Source organism: Numenius arquata, chromosome 5 (genome assembly GCF_964106895.1).
Source record: "Numenius arquata chromosome 5, bNumArq3.hap1.1, whole genome shotgun sequence".
NCBI lineage: Eukaryota > Metazoa > Chordata > Aves > Charadriiformes > Scolopacidae > Numenius > Numenius arquata.
In genome coordinates this window covers 33,761,968-33,783,590 of record NC_133580.1, presented here as the reverse complement: position 1 = coordinate 33,783,590, position 21,623 = coordinate 33,761,968, and the positions used below count along the sequence as shown (strand labels likewise).

The following is a 21,623-nucleotide window of genomic DNA, read 5'->3' as shown; positions in this document are numbered from 1 at the left end:
ATACTTGTATTAACTCATTGCATAGGAAATCTTAAGGTAGGAGTTTGTTTTTAAACGTACGTGCAGTTAATGAGAGGAGACTGAATGGAGATACATTGAAATGTCAGTAAACGCTTATAAATTTATGATCACTTTCTACAGAACATCATTTATAACAACCCTGCTCTTGCTGTGTGTGTTTGCAACAGCTGAGCTATCTTTTGTAGGTCCTTAAGGCTTTGGTTTTTATCTTGCTTCCATGCTTCTTTTTCTTGAGGTGAAGCATTCAGTATTTTTTTTTATACTAGCTATAGTTTTCTGTTTGGTTTTGAGTACCACAAACTTCTCGTTTGGGTTGGATTCTGCTTCCTCAGATCCTACTGCCCCCCTGCCCTCCCTTCTGGGGGAGAGGTATGTCCAGCAGCACACAGCCGCTTTGGTCTATGTTGCACTGACACCGCCTGAAGCGGCAGAGGTGACTGAGGGTACTCCCGGTGTGACCGAGCTGCTCTTCCCCCACCCAAAAGCAGCTCTTTCTGCACACACGCTATTGCTGCTGAATGAGGGCAGTGGTCAAACACCTCTGTCTTGGCTTGAGGCGCATACACAGTTTCTTTAGCTGCAGCAAAGTAGGGCTGAGCTCTTCAATGTTCCACGTGAGGAATTTAAACTTTACTGCTTGCTTAGAGTAGGTAAGATACTGGAGATACTCACCGTCAGCTCTAGCCTAGTGGAGTTGTGGGAATGTGAGGAGCATGGAAGCAGAGCACAGATGTGAGCCCAGCTGGACATGCCGGTTGGGTATGTAGTGCTGTTTGAGGTGAGACAGTCTAACATTGCTTTGGGTCTCCAAGGCAGCACATTAAAAAGTTAGAAGGGGAGAGCCTAAGGTTGCTGAAGATATTGATTATTGGTTTGTTGGATTTTTGTGGGGGGTGTTCTGTAGCCTGACTTAATTCTGCTCAGCCTGCAGTTTCATGCTGAAATGTATCAAAGTTCTGATGACAGCTGTAAATACCATTTCCCCTTTTCTATCTTCTTTCCTCAAACCCATTCCCTAGCCAGGAGTTGGAGCTAACTGCACTCACATGGCAGTCAGTTTAAAAAGCTGTAAAAACCCACTCTGATATCAATTTGCAGCTCCCCTGCAGCGCGAATGGGCTGTTTCCTGTTCCTGCCCAGCCAGAGCCACTGCTTTCACGTGTGCTGTCTCACACACACGCGGTAACAGGGAAGTTGCAGATGACTTTTAAATCCAAGAATTAGGGAGCACAAAGGGATCCATGTTAAGGAACCCATTGAACGAGGTTTATACCCCAGCTGGGTAGGCTTGCTGTTGCACATTGCTTCATAGGCAGCATTGACATTAATTATTTTTCATGTTATCAGGAGCGACGAGTAAATGTCCTATTAAAATGGATTTATGTATTTTCCCTCACTGCAATACTTCAAAAGAAACTCTCTTCAGAGTCCTCCTTACAGTGTCAATTACCAAACTTGGTTTAAGCTGTTAATGCCCAAGGATAAGCAGTTAAATAGTAATAAAACACAAAATTATACCCCCTTTTGTCTTCATAATATTTTCATATTTCAGGCTTGACTGTTCTACTTGGGTAACAGTTATTTTTTCCAATTAGATATCAAAATAATTACTGAAACTGAAATTTACCCATCAAATAGTGATTACTTTTCTGTCCAAGAAAATGGAGAGAGTCAGAAGGCTTGCATTTTATCCAGAGCTACTTCTCTTTCCCGTCCTGTGCTGTCACCTGGGCACTGTCTACCTTGACACTTGCCCTGATATAAGTGAAAAATTGCTGAAGAGTTTGGAGTAATATAAAACAAAAAATTTAAGTTAACTTAAATAAAATACCCTGCCTTCATGGCTTGTCAACAATAATCCTTTTCAGGATGGTGATCATTGCTATGATTCCTCTTACCTTGGTGTGAGACCTGCAGTGAGGTACAAAGGACATAACACCCCTTGTTTTCCCTACATCTGCTTACTCGTTAGCCTGTGATGTTTTTGCTGCTTAAATTCCCTATTACATAGCTGGAATTAAGGATGAAAAGTGAAATGGGACATAATGGTGAGAAGAGGGTCCTAAGTCTAATGTTGGGAGAGGAGCAGTTAGGTCCCTGGTTAGCTGGCTGGGTTGACACCAGATTTCAAAAGATTTGACAAAGATCAGTCAGGTTAGTAGGGATTATTAGTTTCCCCTTTGTTTTGGGATCATCCTACCAGTCAGGCAGTAACTTTCTCATTTCATCCTAGCCCGAACGACTGTTGGCACAGTTTTAAAGCACTCAGGAATTCTCACTGAATCTCACTATAAATAAAGTTTCCCCATATTGAAGTTCAAGCACTATTGATTGCACTGTATTGGTCTGAAGAATAAACAAACTGTTCCAGATTAAAAGTTATTGCATTAATTTTCTCCTTGCCTCAGATGTAGCCACTAAAAGCCTTTTACATTTTATATTAAAAAAAAATTAAATCTCTCAGCAGCTCTATCAGTCTGTTAAGCTTTGGGGCTGTGCTTGGACCTGCCAACCCTGCAGGGACGAGTCAGCGTGTGCTGGGGCACCCAAGGGCCTGGTGAAGCCCTGACACCTGGGAAATTCAATGAGCACATCCATACCCAGGGCTTGGGCTCTGCAGAGCATCAGGCACTGTCCCCATTGGGACTCTCACCAAAGCAGGGAAGCCCTTTGTGTGCACAGGAGCAAGGAAGGCTCTGAAAGTTCAGTGGGAAAGCGTTTCCAGCTGTGTTTAAATTAAAACTCTCAGAATAAAATGGCTAGTCCTACTGCAGTCACCATTAAAAATTTCTCATAAAAAGCAGTCTGCCATCCCACCTGAAGATTTTGGTCTGCTACCACAGGTATTTATCTATTAAAGTGTAGATCCTGCCTGTAGTACCAGTAGTCTGAGTGTTTATATAAAAATGAGGACATCTGGTGGCCATTTAAAATCCCCTTCGTAATTGTATTTGTAGAAATTTATAAGTAAATATTCTTTAACCACATCTGTGTCAAATCCTCTAACAGCCTGCTGTGTTCCTATACAGAATTTCCCTTTCTTTATACTTCCGCAGCTTAAGTCCGATAATACTTTAGGGAGCTAAGAGTAACACTGCAGCTTAAAATGCAGATTGCTTTCTATATTGACAGAAAAGCAGTAGCTCTAGTTAAGTGTGCTTTTAAAAAATGGGGCAATCTGTAAGAACAACAAGTTTTGGAAGACCGTCTCATCAAGAGGGGTTAGCATCAGGGAGCAATGAAAGGGGAGAGGGGCAAGCCAGAAGCTGAGGGTAATACTAGGGCCAGCCATATCTTCACCCACCAGGGCCCCACTTACCGAAGGGTACGTGAACACAACAGGCAGAAACAGCTCCCTTGATAGCCCTTCACATGGCTAGTAGTGATCTGGATAGCAGCAGGAGACAGACACTCCTGTACCATCACTTGGGTTCTGATGCTCAGAGCTGTGCTTAAATGGAGCCCCTGGGCAAGGGCTGTGTATGGTGGGGGGAGTGGCGGTTCCCAGGTGGGGCCACTCCAGGCAATTGAAGTTCATTAGTGCACTCGGGACCCTGACAATTAAGATCTTTGCAGAAAATTTGCAATCCTCTGCTTGTCAAGGGTATGTTAATATGTAGCGTGTTTATTCTTCTTTCTGAACATTTGTATGATTCATAAAAGGCTTTCAGTAAAGAAGCCCAAAGCTGCTTTGAACACAACCAGGACCTCGTTTTACTGTTCCATTTCAAGTTTTGTGTGTACAAAGTGAATGCATGGGCGGTTGTGTCTAATCATAATTAATTGCATATTTTAAAAAGTAGTGTTAGATTTAATTGGCTTTGACTGTAATGGGATTGCAGTAAAGGCAGAGGCTGATTAGGTGCCTTGTTGTACTCTATTTTCCATTCACAAATAAATGCTGACAGTTTTAAAGATCGGGCTGATAGAGTTTAATTTCTTATGTGTTGCCTACTGGTCTTGATTGTGTTTCTGCCCAACTGTGTCTTGAGGTAGCTTCAGTTATCTAAAGCAATAAAATAATTAAGTTGCTTTTTCAGCATAACCAGAGGTGATAATTCACTTGAGTGATGTTATTTTCATTCTCCAGTTCTCCAGATGATAGGATTGAATTTTCTTTGTAATTTGTTATGTGGAAGGAAGAAAACTTCAACAGTGGGCCAAAGCTCTGAATTCAGTCAACTTTTCTTCTAAGCAACTTTAATTTTGGGAGTAAAGTTGAACGTTTTCTGACAAAGGAGCCGTGGTGAGATCTTACAAGTTAGCCTTTGAATTTTTTAAGTTTATTTTTATTTTTTAATGTAATCCTTTATACAGCGCTGTACCGGAAGCAGTTAAGTCCTTTTTGATGAATAAAACAAAAAAAACCCCAAAGGTCAGCAGAGACAAATTCTTGCAAGCTCCAGTCTTTCTTTGCTCCCTCTGCCAGGGCCATATGTCTCATATGAGGCTCAGCAGGTGACTTCACCCCAAGTGCTTAAACTGAAATGCAAAGTCCCCCTCCCATGCTTTTCAGCTGTGCCCCAGAAATTCATAGAATCATAGAATCATTCAGGTTGGAAAAGACCCTTGGGATCATCGAGTCCAACCATTTACCCTGCTCTACATAGTTTTTCCCTACACCATATCCCCCAACACCACATCTAAATGACTCTTAAACTCATCCAAGGATGGTGACTCAACCACCTCCCTGGGCAGCCCGTTCCAGTGTCTGATCACTCTTACTGTGAAGAACTTCTTCCTAATGTCTAGTCTAAACCTACCCTGTTGCAACTTGAAGCCATTCCCTCTTGTTCTATAGCTATTAAATTCCTTGTTCTTCATTTTGTTCAGGGCTTGCCCATTAGGTATTTAATATAACCCTTAAGCTAAACAGTAATGCAAGTCCAGTCTCCCTGTATTTAGACCTATTGCGTTACTTTCAGATAGTTTTTTAGCATGTGGGAGTACTTTGGTGTTACTGTGCAGAAAGTACTGGAAAACCAAAGACTTGCCTTGCATATTGAATTTACTTATACCAAAAAAAATTTCCAAACCAGCAAATATCCATGTTAAGTCTGTCCTAGCATTTAAGAAGAAGCTACATCATACAAATTCAGCTGCAGTGTAATCTTAAGGTTAAGTAAAAGAAAACATTTGGTTTGTGTTTAAATTTTGGAGACAAAAGAAAGGAATAAAATAAAAATGGAAACGGAAAAGAGGAAGATAAATAGCTTTATTTTGTCTATTTTCTTCTTGATAGTTCTCACCTCTACTGAGGTGGATTTTGCACCAAAGTGAAAGGTGCTAGAGAGCCCTGGTGAAAATGCAGAGGTACCCATACTTGGTGCTGTTGCCATATCCCAAGTTGTGCTGTCGGGTCTATAGACCTGTCAAATCTCATATACTCGGGATGAAGCCTGGACAGTTTCTAGGGCTCTCCCTCACAGATTGGCATAATGGCTTGTTTTCCACATTGTGACTCCATGTGTCAGGGAGAACTGTTTGATCTGATTTATGATTTAGTAGGAATATGCAGGACGCATTTGGTGGGCCAGGTCATGTCTCTGTCTTGGGAGAATAGTATGGGCAGTATAGAGAAATAGTATAGAGAAAATATTGATTGATAGACCTATATATGATATATGAAAAGATGCTCTGCTAGGATGTATTGGGTACCCTTCTTTCTCTCTATGTGGAGGGTCGTCATTGAGCCCCTAGAGAGCCAAAAAAACATACACAGCAGAGTGTGCGGGACAGGACCAGCATCACCATCTTGAAGACTAGTGTGGCCAGAAACTGTGGCCCAGTGTGAGACAACTTTTTGGCTTTGTTACACCTGTGTATCTTTCCTTGCCTTCAGAGCTGTGCAAACATCTAAAGGTGCATCTGACTCAACAATTGCGTAATGCTCTTCTCACTTGGTTTCATGTTACTTCCCTGATGCACAGCTGCTAACTATATTATTTTTTCTGAAATATTAGCCTGTGTTGAACACATTTACAGTGACTCTTTGGTTTATGGATGGTGTCCAAAGACAGTGCTTTGCTAAATTTGGCCTTCATCATCTTCCTTAAGTGAAGGATGTGACAACATACGTGAATTAGAAGCAAATTGAAAGTCAGCCAATTTTTGAATTAGATTGTTTCAGGCAGTCTTACAAAAGAATATGAATATCCCAGTTTCTGTACATAATATAATCTAACATTTTTTGATCATTTTTTAAAAAAGAGCAGAAACTAGTCATGTTGCTGTGGATGGACATGAAAAGATGGTGTCGCTCTTTTTGGTATTAAAACCAGGAGCATAAAGAGAAGTGGACAAAAATAATAATACTCTTATGGACTCAACTGCAAATAAAATGAAACATAAGGAATCTTTTCATCAAGTTATTTAACCCATCTGTTTGTGATAGGCACTGAATGAGGGAAAGACATTGCTTTTCCAAGTTACATATTGCCATCCCTGGCTGCGTCACACACACAGAGCAGGACAGGAAGTCTTCAGCAGTCAAGTTTTGGTAGCTGAAGTATCGCATCTTCTGTGAGAAATGGCTGTTGGCCAGTGAGGACATCTGTGTGAGCAGCTGCAAAGCTGTTGGCCTCCATTCCTCTCTTCTGACATTTAGTAAAGGTCTCAGTTAAGATCACCTCTTTCTTTCTGGTAATCTGTAATTGTAGCAGCACCTTCTACATCAGTGTCTGTCAGTGTTTCCGCTATTAACTCCCTCTATTTTCCTGGCGTTTGACTTGGCTGTAAAAATTCATTCTTGGCAAATATATGATGTACCAAATCTGTGCTTATTAGTGATCACATCCAAAATGTATTTAATCACTCTCCTGTACCATACTCTAATAAGATGGTGCTTTAGTGGAGGAGGCTAGTGGATGTGTACCCGGATGTATTCAGTAACGTCAGGTTGAGTTTCTTCTTCTTTACACACCATTCACAGAATCAAATTACACAGAATTCAAATTACAGAGTTTAAGAAAATAATAATTCTATTCTACAAATGTTTGCTAGGAAGTGGAGAATAGTTTTTTCATTTTGCTTTGCATGTATCAGTGATGTACATATGTTTCTGTTTGTGCAGTCACCAAAATAAATATAAAAGTGGAGACAATGCAGACTTATCTGACTTGTTTCTGACTTGTTATAATAGTAAGAACAGTTTCATTTCTACCATAGGCAGCTATGAGGTAGGGTAATCAATAAAACAGCAGGGGTACGCCCTGCCCTTCACTTGCAGTGTGTGGTCTCCACCTAACATTCTATGAACCAAGAGAAGAGGTCGGGGGCGGGAGGGGGGAAGCAGGTAAGAGACACTTCTTTCTTTTCAGAAGAGTCACTTCTACCTCTTTCCCAAACACCTGAGAAATTTTCAATAAGATAATGAGTTTTTACATTACATGAAAACTTTTTGGCTTATTTTTTTTCTTATAGGTAGAAACGAGCAGTACCAAAGTTTATTCTGCTCAGCATTGCTATTTTTCATGTTCTTGCACTTTTCCTTCATTATTCTAATGTTGTCTGTAAAGAATGTGATTTATCCTTATTGTTGGAGCTTTATAACTTTTCCGTTTTGCTCTATCCAGTCTAATTTTGTTTGTCTTTTTAAATTTGGAATAAAATTTTCAGAGGGACTAAAGTGCTTGAGGAGCCTGAATTTAATTTTCAGAAACGAGCTAAGAATCAGAGTCCCATGGCAATTCAGATAAAAAAGGAATAGAACTGCTGACTGTCATGCCTCCTTTTTCCCTTTTGCAAACACTTTGACTTTTCCTTCCACTGCTTTCCTTTGGTGAACTGTTTTGTTTTTTGCTGGGTACTGTTAGCTGTGGAGTTCATTTTTGTGTTTCATTTGATTGCAATTTATTGTTTTGTTGCTCTGTCCCCTGGGTTAAAGTTACTCATTACTTTGAATCAAAGGCACCATGCAAACAAATAAAACCTAATCTAATATAATATTCTGCTCTAATGGATTCCTTACAGTCTCTCTTCTTGGCAATCCTATTGTTCCTTTCTTTTAAGCTTAAGCAATGAAATCAAGGTGGTTGTTGCCCAGAAGGGTTGCTGTCTCCCTTGCCTCACTCGTATGCACAATGTCAGAAAAGGATAGAAGTCGTTGCTCGCTTCTCCGAGAAAGTCATTTGTAACGTGCAACTGCTTACTTTTCAAATCCAGAAGTCAATAACCCGTGATAGATTATTATTTGAAGTAATAAGCTTACTGTGGCTAGACCCTGCACCACTAATATAAAAATATGCCACAGCAAATGTTTGACATGATCCTATCCAGCATCTCTCTGTCGTGCAGCTAATACTTACAAATTGTGTTTATCTCTTATATGTGTAACTGTGCCTCTCGTTTCCGACATCTTCATTGCCTTTGCTGTTGTTGGTCTGTTAGACTCTCCTTTCATTCAAATAGGGAGCAAATCATCTGAAATTTTGCTGTGTTTAATTTTTCTAATCCTTTTTTCTTTTTATTTCCTTGTTTTAACTGAGTTTGCTGCTTCTCTTCTGAAAAATACTCATTGAGCGTAATAACCAGTGTTATTTTCCTGGGAAAATAAGAGAATATATTATATTTATGTGACTTAAATGTCTTATATTAAGAGTTTTTTCTTTATTTTCGGATCCTCTTCCTGCAAATCAGTCAATTTGTGTTTCTTACACACATTACTTATCTCCCTCAGAGGGCTGAGAAATTAACGTACAGCAGTGTCAGTAAAATGCAGCCACCCTTATCGTGCCCTCCTCCCCATCTTCCCATAGTATTCAGGCATTTGACCCTCATTGAGGAAGGACATTTATCACCAGCACCATCTAGCCATCTGTTAGTATACTTGTCCTCCCTGGTGCACATTCTTATAAACGGAAGCATTATGGATCACTTCAGGCTTATAACCCAAGTAAACAGTTATGAAGGGTGTTGATGATAACTCAAGGACTCATATACAAGAGTGTTGCAGTTTGTAATATGGTTAAAACAGGAATCACAAATCATTCTTAATAATATTTTACATTTAGAATCTCAAAAGTGTTTCTTTCTTCAGGTCTCCATCGTGATGAAAATATCCATGCCTTGTTCCCATGCACGAGGCAGACCTGCTGTAGCGTTGATGCTTGCATTTTAATAGGTCTCCAAAGTCTTAGCACACTAATGACCATAGGCAGAGAATAGAGATGTTTCTTAGTGGGATTTATAGCCGTGAAATGTTGGAAAGGTAAGTGTGTCAACTCCAAGGCAGAGCCTCCTTTGTGTGTGCAAAGGCTGGTCCGCAGCGCTCTTGGCTGTGGGACTGCATTGCAAGAGGTTGCCTTGGGTGCCTGAGTCTTCCAGCCTGCCTTAGTATGTTGATTTGTAAATGGCAGATTTGCCTCGCAAAGAACAAAATTTAAGTCTATATTCAGCAGCACATTTTTCACTTCAAAGCCTTTTCCTGATTCATTCTTTCCAATTCTCAGCACTGATGGCTACTGCTTCACCATAATAGAAGAAGATGAGTCTGGTGGACATTTAGTCACCAAGGGATGTCTTGGATTAGAAGGCTCAGACTTCCAGTGTCGGGTAAGAAAGCATTTGCTGCCAGGGTGTCGCTTGGCTTTTTGATAGGTTTCAGTTGAAGTGCAGTCAACAGACATTACTATGTTCATGTTTTTCACTTCTGTTCATTTGGCAGATAGTTGCTCCGCACTGATTGCTGAGGGGAGTGCATTTATATCCCAGAATGGTGATATTCTAGCTGCTCCTACAATAACTTCAGTTTTGGGTTTTGGCACTATAGTAACACTCCCACTCAGAGGAAGTTTGAATTTAGAGAAATGCAGTCTGATTCCTGAAGTCCCCATGGTAGCTAAAGTTAGTTAGGATGTTATTTTGATATACAGCAGCAACGTTTATGTCTTAATTGCAGTTACACTTTGGTTTTGGATTTCTGGTGCCAAAAGTTTCCTTCAAGTACAGTGATCACCTGATGGAGGGCAGCTCTCACTGCAGGAATGGAAGGGTATGGGCAGTGAAGCAGGATGGCTCTGAAGTGTTTGCCTTTCCTAATATTAACCTTAAATGATGTTACATGAGTGCAGGAACAGTTTAACCATCAAGGTCTATGGAAGGTATTTTGCTCAGCTTCCCATGAAAGCAGAAGCAGCAGCTAAATTAGTCCACACAGCAATTCCTGTATTATTCCAGCTAAACCGTTTTGAATATTCAACTTACTTTGTAATGTAAGTCTAACTGATGGACGTATGTGATTTTCACAGTCCTGTCTTGCCCCATTAGAGTCAATCAGTCCCTTCTGCAGCACTAAGGCACCAATTCACCAATGTTAGGGGTGAATTCATCTTTTAATTATCTAGAGGAAACGTTGCTGGATATGCTCTGTGGCAGAAATCCTTACTCCACACATCCTAGAAATTTGTAACAGACTGCAATGCAGTCCAGCCAACAAGCACATCTTTCTCTCAAGTGCCAGAATGATGGCATATATTTGCAACACAGATAATTACTTTGCTTTCTATCAAATGGTTTGCTGCAGGACACTCCTATTCCACACCAAAGAAGATCTATTGAATGTTGCACAGGCCAAGATTACTGTAACAAACACCTTCACCCTACGCTGCCACCACTGAAAAATCGAGGTAAGGGGAAGTAAATCCAGTCCCAAACTGATCTTTTTCTGTTGTTGCGCTTTGTGCCTCAGGAAGCAACAAAGCTAAAACCAAAGCATCCCCCTCCAACTGCATGTGATTAGAGAGATAAACTGCATTAAACAGTACCACTGAATTCCTACAGGTGATGTGGGGAGCGGTGCCTTGATGCTTGGTTGCTGATACTTGCTATTATTCCTATTGCACACATGCAGTAAGCACCAGATGCCTTAGAGTCATACAATACTGTCCTAGTACAGACCTGCTGGCTGTCAGTGATCATCCCAAAGACTTAGGCTGAGATTCCCAAAGGATGCAGAGGATGCCTCTTGCTGGGTATGTTTTTAGGCTGATAATAAAATTGAATCCTCTTTCTAGTCCCTGCGACATGCATTAATGTTGTTCATAACTCCACACAGATCTGGGACCAGGTCTCCAGTGGTTAATCAGTCAGTTCAAGTTGACTGAAGTCCATTAAGCTTTTCTTATTGAAAAGACCTGATAATCCAGCAGTAGGACAAAAACTAGTCACTAAAGCGGATTTTCTACTTGAAAAATGTAGCTGAAGATAGAATGTAGAGTAAGAACTCATGCATTGATTTATTTTTTTTTTATTTGTTACTTGAGAACAAATGGATGTGTATTAACTTAGATTCTGGGGCAAGACTTTTGCTTTTTTGTTTGTTTAAACATCACTTTCTGAAAGTTGGTAAGACTATTTTGGCTGGATGTTGCAGAATACATTTTATAGAAATGTATTGCTAAGTAAGTGTAAATTCATGCATGATAAACTCTTGGCATTGGCAGCAGTGGCCAAGATTTGTGGTGGTCGGCATGGAGTTTAGTCTGCAAGAGTCAGTTCAAGGTTGCAGGAGAATTTGTAATCATGGTGTTCTGAGTTGAAAATCTGGATCAGTGTGCGGATGCATTCTTAATTACGCAAACAGCAGATACTTAAATGCATGCTCAGAGAAAGCCTTCACTCGTGTGAGCTGTTCCCTTTGCGCCTGTGAAGTTCTGCACAGATGGGCTGCAGAATCAGGCTTACAGAGAGTAGTATGTAAATATTTCACTGTTTACAAGCAAGCCACTAAGTCAGCAAAACTTCATAAAATCTGACTTTCAGCATAAGAGTTATGTACTACTTTGTTGTTTTTTTAATTTTAAAAAGTTCTTTGGACTGAGAGAGAAGCTCCAAAAGGAAGTCAATATTTGTTCACACTTAGTATATCAATAAATATAGTTTCAGTTTGGAAAACACTGCCGTGATTTCTTCTTGCTACTGAGTTTATTCTACGTTAAAACTACTTACAAAATACTGAACTAATGCCTAACACTAGACATCTGGCTTATTAAGATTTTAGTTATTTGGCAATATTATCTGCTGCTTATGCAGAAAGCAATAAAACAAGCTTTTGGTAGTGGCAGACATTGTTTGGATCGGTGTTGGTTTTGCTCTGTGTGTATACAGGGTAAATAAAGCATCACTTGGGCACCGTGGTGGCAGACCCACTAAATAGCAGAGAGAATATTTGTTGAAAGAAAAATTTCGTAGAGTTGGAACAGGATTCTAGCTGCTCTGTGTTGCAAAGTTGTCTATTTTAGCATGACAAACAAAAGGTGATGTATTCACTCAACATATTCTGAAGACTTTTGTTTGAAATAAACTCTTACACTATTGGTATCCTGCTAGTGTATTGTGGAAATACATTTCAGGAGCTGCTTCATTAAATGTGGCTGGACAGGGCTGAAGTCAGCACCTTTATTAAGTCCTTAAGTAAATATGTCATTCTTGGTGCCAAACATATTCTAATTTGTCGTTGCTGTATCCTAGAATGAAAGCTCAAAGAAAAGCCATGGTTTGAGCTGTAGATCCTCACTGCAAGCAGGTACAAGTACTGTGTACAAATACACGCTACTGCCAGTGCCCAGTACTATGGCTGTGATTGCTGATTCTATTGGAAACACTTAGGTCAGGCTGTGATTGACTGAGTACTGTTAGAACTGCATATTAAATTTAACATAAACTCTAAGTACAAAGAAAGAGAAGATGAACTTAAAAACAAGCTTCTAGGGACAACCTTCTGACCTCCAGGATTCCATGAAAAATATGTATGTTCCTCAGCATTTAAAAAACAAACAGAAATTTGGCTTCTGATGAACTTACGTCTGAGGTCATATCTCATGGGAAACAGAGTCTAGGGAGAGCATCCAGCTGCAGGTCAGAGGTTGTTGAACTGCAAATTAACCTATGCACCAAGGTGACATCTACAAAGGCAATAGACTTGTGTTCTCAAAGTGCTTTTCCAGACCTGGTATGTGCTGGAAAGTGTATTTTACCTACCCCCCCACCCCCAAAAAGAAAGGAGGACCACAGACGTGAAAGCAGGAGCTAGAGGAATTAATGCTGGGCATAGCAAGGCTTGTTAAGCAAGATGGAAGATATAACAGTTAAGCTGAAGCTTTGAGCTCATCTCAGTACAGAACTCGCAGGATAAAATACCCCAGAGAAACCATAAAGTCTTTGTCCTATCTGTACATCTGTCTTATTAAGGAAATGAGAGTCATAATTGGGTCTGATACAACACCTCTGCTTTAAACAATAAAAGATATTCCTGGAAATCCCAGCAAAAGCGCAGGCTGAGACCAGTCGAAAGGAGAAATATGTCTTTACTGATTTAGAGCCTACATAAGCAGAAGTGGTGGTGCCACCGTGTCTGGCTCCCTGCCTGTAGACCTAGTGATGAATGGGCAAGGGAATGATTGGAGGAATGATGGGGTTTGATGTGTGCACACAGTCTCCACGCCTCAGATTTCACTGCAGTTTTTACTCGTATAACCGTAACATTGTGAACTGGAAGGAACTGGGGAGGGAGGAGAACCTCCTCTCCCTTTGATATGCTGACTTCTCCCTTGAACCTGCTGGGTGGCATTTTCAGTGCACTCCTAAGCACGGTCCCACGGATGGCAGAGTGAGGGGAACGAGTCGGGGAGGAGGGGAAAGCCGCAGGAAAACAACTGAGAGGCAGCTTGGTATCACCAAAGACCCTCCTTTTGTTGCCATCTCTCCCTTTCTGCGCTGCTCACCACTGACACCAGCATGCACCGCTGCTTTTGTACATCATAAAACTGTTAACGTGCTGTGTGCTGGGCTTTGCTATTATCAGCCAGGCAAGGTATGTGAAGAAGCTTCCCAAACTTGCCGTGTGTTTGTTCTGCGCTCCCCGCACCGTGGTCCCAGTGATCACTCACTGCTGCCTCCATGGAAGGTACTGCTTATTCTCATAACCCGCTGCTTGGCATGTTGCAGTTGCTGAGTAACATAACACTAAAAAGCACAGCGCTGGACTTCTTAAAGGACAGAGTATCTCCATCACGCAAACCGGCACCGACCAGTACCCACCACAGTCTCCACCACCGAGCCCATAAGCCAGTGATTAAGTGGACTCACAGCTGAGCTGCCCCATCCCTCCACCTGGACAAGGAGGTGCCGAAAATGGTACAGGGAAAGGGAGGTTTGTCCTGCTGTTCTCTGGGGAACAGCACTGGCTGTTGGAGGAGAGAAGAGTTGGTCTCCAGCAGGGTCAGCCTGGCTCAGTTCAGCAGAACAGACAAGACATTGCTGGTGTAAGAATAGGGTAATGCTTTTAATCTCGTGTTGTCCTTATGCCAGTGGGTTTATGAAGTCCTCAAGTGAGCAAGCAAATGAAATTCTGCCAAAATGCCTTGAAAATGCAGGAACTATTTGAAAGGTGAGACAATAGCTCACTTACCGTCAGTATTGCCTCTCATACGTGGCCAAATACGTATGAAGGCATATGGAAGTTATTCTGTTCTCCTGCGAGAGCCAGTTGCATGCCCATGCCGTGTGTAGTGAGCCACTACTAAGCTATGTGAGCTGACTATGGGGGCTATCACCTACTGCAAGAGCATAAGCATCACTGCTGCTGCAGTCCAAATCGGCCTCTCCCAGCACAGAGATCAAGACGCCATCCTTTATGTCTTCCAATCTCTCCTTGCACTTATTTCACATAATCGCATTCAGGTACCAAAAAATTTTGCAGTGTTGGTGTCTGAAGTTTGTTTCGGAGCTACACAGCACTTCCAAAATGCTTGCTGGCCTCTGGGAAAACCAAACTGCATTTATTTACTTTTCTGAATGGGGGAAGCCTATTAGAAACATTGAGCACAGGGTTTGCATCATTTAAACCCTAAAAATGATTGGAATTTGACTCCAAGATTTCAGCATCTTTATCATCCCTTTCCCAGATGCACATACTTGGACACCCACAGGCAGCATGGGCAGTATGGGTGCTTTTTATGAGGTCCGGTAGTGCAACACCTTGTGTCTGTGTAAATGTACAGACTTCCATAGCTTTAATGTCCAGCGTGCACAAGTGTGAGCAAGACCCAACTTGCTCCCTCTGCGTCTGACATCAGCCTTCTCCACTGCTAAGCCCAAAAGCCCAGCTTCCATCATGGCTTATTCTGTGAAGTGGGCAAACCCTTGCTGTGGACAGACACGCAGGTTTCTCCCAAGTATAAAATCCCACTCTCTGGCCCTGCGTGCTGTTCATCCTCTCCTCGACGGGCTGCGACATCTTAAACCGTTACAAGCCACACATTTCAGAGGGAATGGCTGGCCGACTCAGGCTGCTTACAAAGCATGAACTGGAGCCCTTAGCCTGCTGAGCGGCCCTCGCCTTCGCCAGAGAGGTCTGCGTTCCCCGGTGGGCTCTCGGTTTCAGCTCGCAGCCCGCTCGGAGTGGCGGGCCAGGCAGGAATCCGCTGCGGCAGGGAGAATGATGGGCTCCGGTGTTTTCCCGATAGACATCGTGCCAGTGTCCCCTTTCAAAGGCATGGGCCGTGTCTTGAATGTTTACGTTGTTAATGCTCCCGGAGCAGGTAATGGCAGGTTAAAACATGACCAGTGTGATCAAAAAGGTGCCTTGGCAGGTAATCTCTGTTTGTAGTGGAAAGGGGAAGGAAAGAAATAGTTTGGGGGCAAAAACAGAAGGAGAAACTGGATCTTCTTATTCTAAAATAAAAGAGCCTGAGAGTAAACCAAGAGTCCCTTAGGAATGTCCTTGTCTCATTACCCTTGTAAATCTGAAACGTGATAGCGCCGTTCCAGGATGAGTCGATAAGGATAGATTTCTTGCATTTTGCGATGTGTTGGGCATTAGCGTGAAAGATGCAAGGGAACACGACTGGAAGAGCTTCAGATAACATAGTTCTTATTTGCATTATACCAGATGGCAACTTTGGGAGGGCGGTGTGTGTATCTATAGGCTAAAATACCATAATTTTGAGAGTTTGGGGGGCAAGGGAGGTTAAAGAAGAATAGTGCTAGGTTTCTTTGTTTTTCAGCAGAGGAGCAGGCCTGAAGGCCAGACTTGCTTGCCTGAGTTTAGAATACAAATTCTGGAGAGTATGAGTCTCCCATGCAAAGATTGAAATATTTTAATAGTTCTCACATAACAACATCTTCTACAAGTTTTTTCACACATCTCATTTTCAAAGTGTTTATAGAATAGCTGCTGGAAGGATAGTTTTGCCCACCGGCATAGAAGGGACTTCCTGGCATACAGGGCTGCTGTAGAGCGAATGGAGGAGGAAATTCCTGCTCAGGTGTTTAAAAAAAGGATCCAAGAGATGGATTATTCTGCAGTGACGGAAATACACTTTCAAGGTCTCTCATGGCCTGCCTTCTTGGGGGTTGGATAATCTCCTGTGTCTTCCTTCCTAGGATAAATGCATTTATTCATTTTTTTATATTAACTGCTTGATAGGATGCTACTTAATAAGAGTGATTTAAGATAGAGGCAATAATTTTTGCATGTTCTGGCTGATGACTTACGTTAAGACATAGAACTATGGGTCTTAATTGATTTTTCATTCAGAGCCAAACAGGGAATTGCAAATCAAGACAATGTATTGCATGAGTGAGGGCTGAAAAATCAAATAAGCTTTTGGGGGTGCCAGTTCTGCCCCGGTCAGTGAGGGTCAAAGAGGAAGAGCACAAAATGCCTGGGGAATCCAGGGGTAACTTGCACAGGACTTCACTACAAAAGAAAAGAAATGATCTTGTGGTCTCTGCACTTTTTAAGGTATGTGTGTCTTTTGATACTCACTTTGTACCACCTCCCTTCCCAAATTTTCCACCTTCTTTTTAACCCCAGACTTTGCTGAAGGGAACATTCACCATAAGGCCCTGCTGATCTCAGTGACTGTTTGCAGTATACTTCTGGTGCTTATCATCATATTCTGCTATTTCAGGTAAATAAGGAGTATACTTTACCAGCTTGTTAATACTCCTCCCAACATGTATCTTTCTGTAGACTTAGGAATTTGAAAAAAATTGAAGTGGATGTTAAGGAAAAGAAATAAGAAGCTGTTATTTTATGATGAAGAAAAACGTGTACTTTATTCATGCTAGTCACAGGTATACCTGTGACTCGTATTTTATATTTCATCTTTTGCCCAACATCCAAAAAAGCCATTCAGGTAGAAGCACAGATTATTCTTTACTGAGTCTAAGAAAGTCACAGGACAAATTTTACATGGGTAAATAAACCTGAGGCTTCTAAATGTGTTTATGTGGTGAAGAACTGCTCATAAAAAAAAAAAGAGGGGGACACAGGAATGTAAGTAAATATGTCTAGAATGTTATCATAATCTACACGTTATGTTTAAATATTTTGTCACATTTTTTAAGTAGTCTCAGATTCCATGATCTTACCTCCTCTGGCTCCTAAAAGATCTAGTGCAGTCAGTAAAATAAAACTGGGTATTCACTTGGTCTGTGTTTGAAACATATTTAAGTTTCTGAAAGAAAAACATTTGGTTGCTTTGCAAACTTACACCAGATTGCACGGTCTTTGAGTTTTATACTTAGAGTTTTGATGCTGAAAACATTTGCTAAAAATAAAATAGAAAATTTTGGGCAGTGAGTCTGGCATATTCCTCAGGGAAGCAGAGGAAGCTGTGAGTCTATAAATGAAGCGAATGCGAAGGACGATTTGCATTATTCATTGCACATGTGTTCATTGTATTCAAAGCTAATTTCACTTTCTTGTAAAACGGCAGATACAAACGCCAAGAGACGAGGCCCCGGTACAGCATCGGGCTGGAGCAGGATGAGACCTACATTCCCCCTGGAGAGTCCCTGAAGGATTTGATCGAGCAGTCCCAGAGCTCAGGGAGCGGCTCCGGGCTCCCTCTCCTGGTAAGGAACCAATATTATTTTAATGCAAGTTTAAAAGGCAAAAATGGGTATAGAGAAGACAAAATGAGGCACAAGTATATGTGTCCTCAGTTGTTGTTTTTAGGATTTTTTCTCCAGAGATGGCAAGGATTTAAGCTGGACAACAGCTGCTTTAGAAGTGGGAGACATTTTTTCATGTAGACTAAGCCAAGAAAGCTTAGGGGTTTTTTTACCTCATTTCTTATTTTTAGATTCTGCAGGGTAAGTACAGGCTAATAGAGCTCACAGAAATTCATCAGGATTTACGCCAATGTACAGGACAGCATCTGGCCTGCTGATCTTATTATCTTGCTTTTTATGTGCAACACACAATTGCATTTCAAACATTGACACATTGTCTTTATTTAAAGGGAACTGTAATTCATCAAACCTGGAACCTTTTTATGTGTAGATTTCACATTCTGAAGTCAAGAGCAAATTAGTTTCCCTTGTAGTGTGGCAATCTCAAAGGTTAAAGGCACAGGGATGGAGTTTGTGATTATTTCTGAAGTGACTCCAGGATGACTGAGCCCCCTGAGCTCACCTGCTGAAAAGGCAGGAGTTTTACCTTCTGTGGCAAAACACTTCTGTTCACCAGGGGTTTTTGTTTCCGGGGGTCATCGTTGCTTTTTAGCACTGGGAAAAAAAAAAAAAAAAAGGTCAGGTTCCTAATTTAAAATATTGCCTCTGAGAAAATGAATTAGATTTCATTTTCATTTTTCAGAGATGATAAGTCCCTCCTGTCTCCCAAACCTATTAGTTTGTAGTGATCCTATTACTGCAGATGTTGTCCAGTTTCCAAGTACTATGTTCTATCTATCTGGGTTTTGCCCACACATCTTTTTTCTACACCCTAAAGAGGAAATAAAATGGGAAGTTTTATAATTCCTTAAAGTGAAGCAACAGGATGACTGGTTGGCAAAAATCTGACTAAACTCAATTTCTTCTGGCAGGAGTAAGTGCTCAGAGTAACATTTAAATAAAGTGCTGACTTTTTATAAAAAAATCCAATTTTCTGACAATCAACATAACCATTGAGAAAAAAAGCCAAGCTGCCAAGTGGGTGCTGTGACCGGTGCTGAGCACAGAAAACCCATGGTCATTTTTTTTCTGTTGAGAGAAACTCCATCATTTAGGTCTAGGCTTTTAAGAAAGCTCTGTTATATCTGTCAAAGGGAGGGATCATGTTTACAATTTAAGACCATTCCTAATGATTGCTTCCACTTGATTTAATTGTGAGGAGTTCTTGCTTTTTTTGCTTTGTTTTTTTTGCATAACACCTGCCACATCAAGGTCTTGGTCTGTGCTTAGTGCTCCTACCTGTTACAGTGACAGAAATAATATTTAGAGCAAACACAAGGAGCTTGGTATTTCTTCTGTGAGAGGATTTGTTTCCAGCAGCCCACATGGGTAGCAGGTGCCCTGGGGCATTTCATAGCATAGAATCATAGAATGGTTTGGGTTGAAAGGGACCTTAAAGATCATCAAGTTCCAACCCCCCTGCCATGGGCAGGGACACCTCCCACTAGACCAAGTTGCTCAAAGCCCCATCCAGCCTGGTCTTGAACACTTCCAGGGATGGGGCACCCACAACTTCTCTGGGCAACCTGCTCCAGTGTCTCACCACCCTCATTGTAAAAAATTTGTTCCTTGTCTCTAGTCTAAATCTCCCCTCTTTAAGTTTAAAACAGTTGCTCCTCGTCCTATCGCTTCACTCCCTGATAAAGAGTCCCTCCCCATCTTTCCTGTAGACCCCCATTTAGGTACTGGAAGGCCTCTCTAAGGTCTCCACGGAGTCTTCTCTTTTCTGGCTTGATACTTCATCCCAAGATGCCCTTGAGACAAAAAAGCTGGAGCAACACTGGTTGTGACTGCTTGTCCTTTATGCCGTCCTCTGTCCCAGTAAGCTGGTTGAAGATAGGATCTACGGTCTTACTGGTGTCCCCAGGTCTACTCTTTGGTGGACAGAAAAACTGACTTCTGCTAATTAACTGCTGTAATGGCTGAGATGGCATCCCAACTGGGTCGTTGATCAGTAGCTCTCAGAGCAGCGCCATTGCTCCATGAAGCAGAAACAATCCTGTCTTCTGCCAGTCCTCCTCTCTCCTCTCTCAAGCCTGGAGACTTTGCAGTCACCAGACCAAGTATTCTTCCTGAAGCCACTCTTTTCCCCCCTCTCTCTCTGCTTACGAAAATGCATACATTTTTTTTCCCCAGCCTTTCCCTTTAAGTAGTGATTTTCTGCAGAAGAGAAGAAAAATGAGAGCTATAATGAATCTTGCGCTTGGTAATAGATGTTTACTGCATTTCCCAGACAGCTACAACTGCTACAGGCTCACTAGAAATGCACAGATTAATACCTCTGGACCCATGTCTAAAACAAGTATACAGAAAATGCTTGGCAATAATGCTCTAGACTTTATTGTGGAAGAGTTTGGTTTTAACTGTATTATTTCTTATGCAAAAACCAAAACATCCAAAGTTATTATTTCAGGAAAGTAAGCCACAAATTTATTATAAAATGTCACTTTATGCTAAACAGTAATGTTTTCCTTCTGTGCAGAACATTTATTCTAATGGGTACAAATACTATACAAAAACCAAGCATTAACCAAGATTTTATCGGTACTTTGACATTCAGCAAGCACTCTTTCTCTTGACCTGTCCATACCTCTGACAGAAAACTTTGCTGCAGGTCAGATGCTGCCAATCAAATTTTAAACCAAGAAAAAAAATACATTAAGTTGTAAATTAAGGCTTTGAGCCAATAAACTGGGGTGCACAATCAAATCTGTGCAAGCAAGAACCCCATTGGCCTTGAAAAAGCAAGAGGTGTAGGAAAAGCTGTTGCTGCCATGAGTCCACATGCAAAATCGAGGAAGGAGATTAGATGCTGGGAACATTTGCTTCAGTGGTCTGTACGAAGAGGTTTCTGAATTACAGCTTGGTCTCTGCCTTTTCATGTATTTTTTTCCTAATTCCTCTTCCAGTGAGTTTTGCTTTTCAAGGGACTGTATCTGAGCCATAGGGGATATGAAGTTCTCTGTTTGAAATATTGAAGTTACAAAAGGTTGATTGTCTGAATTTTCATCTTGAGTGGCTGAACAGATTTAGCTGAACATCAGAAAAATAGAATGCAGAAAGTAGAAATAGTTGGTAATTGGATTTATTCCAGTCAGGGATAGGAAACAAAGGGACGTGTAACCTTACCTGGCTGTTCATAGAGCTCAAGCAGCAAAATATACAGTTTTGAAAAAGAATTGAAAAAAAACCAAACCCCACTCGGTGTAAATAATTTCAAATGTGCACATCACTCAGCGTGCTTATGAAATCAATTCGTCCAACAATTTTGATTATCCAATTTGTTTTAGAAATTGTAATCATTTTGCGATTCAAGAAAGGGCTGAATTCCTTAAAATAAAATAAATTGTTCATAGGAAATCGTTTGACCAGTTCTAGCAAGAGGAAACCAGGTTAAGGCCCTTCACATAGTATTCTGCCGCCTGAAAACCCATAACAGAAATGTGTTTTTCATTTTCTTAATGTAATTTAATAAGGAACTTTTCATCATTAAGTATTATAATTCCATGTACTTTATGATGCCATTACATATATTTACACAAATTAAGTTATTTGATATAACTGCATTATTTTTCAGGATGCATTTTTAAAATGGGCAAAATAGAAAGCAACAATGCTAGAATGACATTACAAAATGTTAC

General features: G+C 41.1%; 1 protein-coding gene across 1 annotated transcript in view; it reads left to right on the top strand.

The window, feature by feature from the left end:
* BMPR1B (bone morphogenetic protein receptor type 1B) overlaps nucleotides 1-21,623 on the top strand; it is a 40,344-nt gene that overhangs the window by 9,808 nt on the left and 8,913 nt on the right. Inside the window, exons 3-6 of the mRNA XM_074148254.1 lie at nucleotides 9,471-9,573; nucleotides 10,544-10,646; nucleotides 16,838-16,934; nucleotides 17,745-17,883. Coding sequence (XP_074004355.1) covers nucleotides 9,471-9,573; nucleotides 10,544-10,646; nucleotides 16,838-16,934; nucleotides 17,745-17,883 — 442 coding nt within the window. The remainder of the gene's footprint in view (nucleotides 1-9,470; nucleotides 9,574-10,543; nucleotides 10,647-16,837; nucleotides 16,935-17,744; nucleotides 17,884-21,623) is intronic.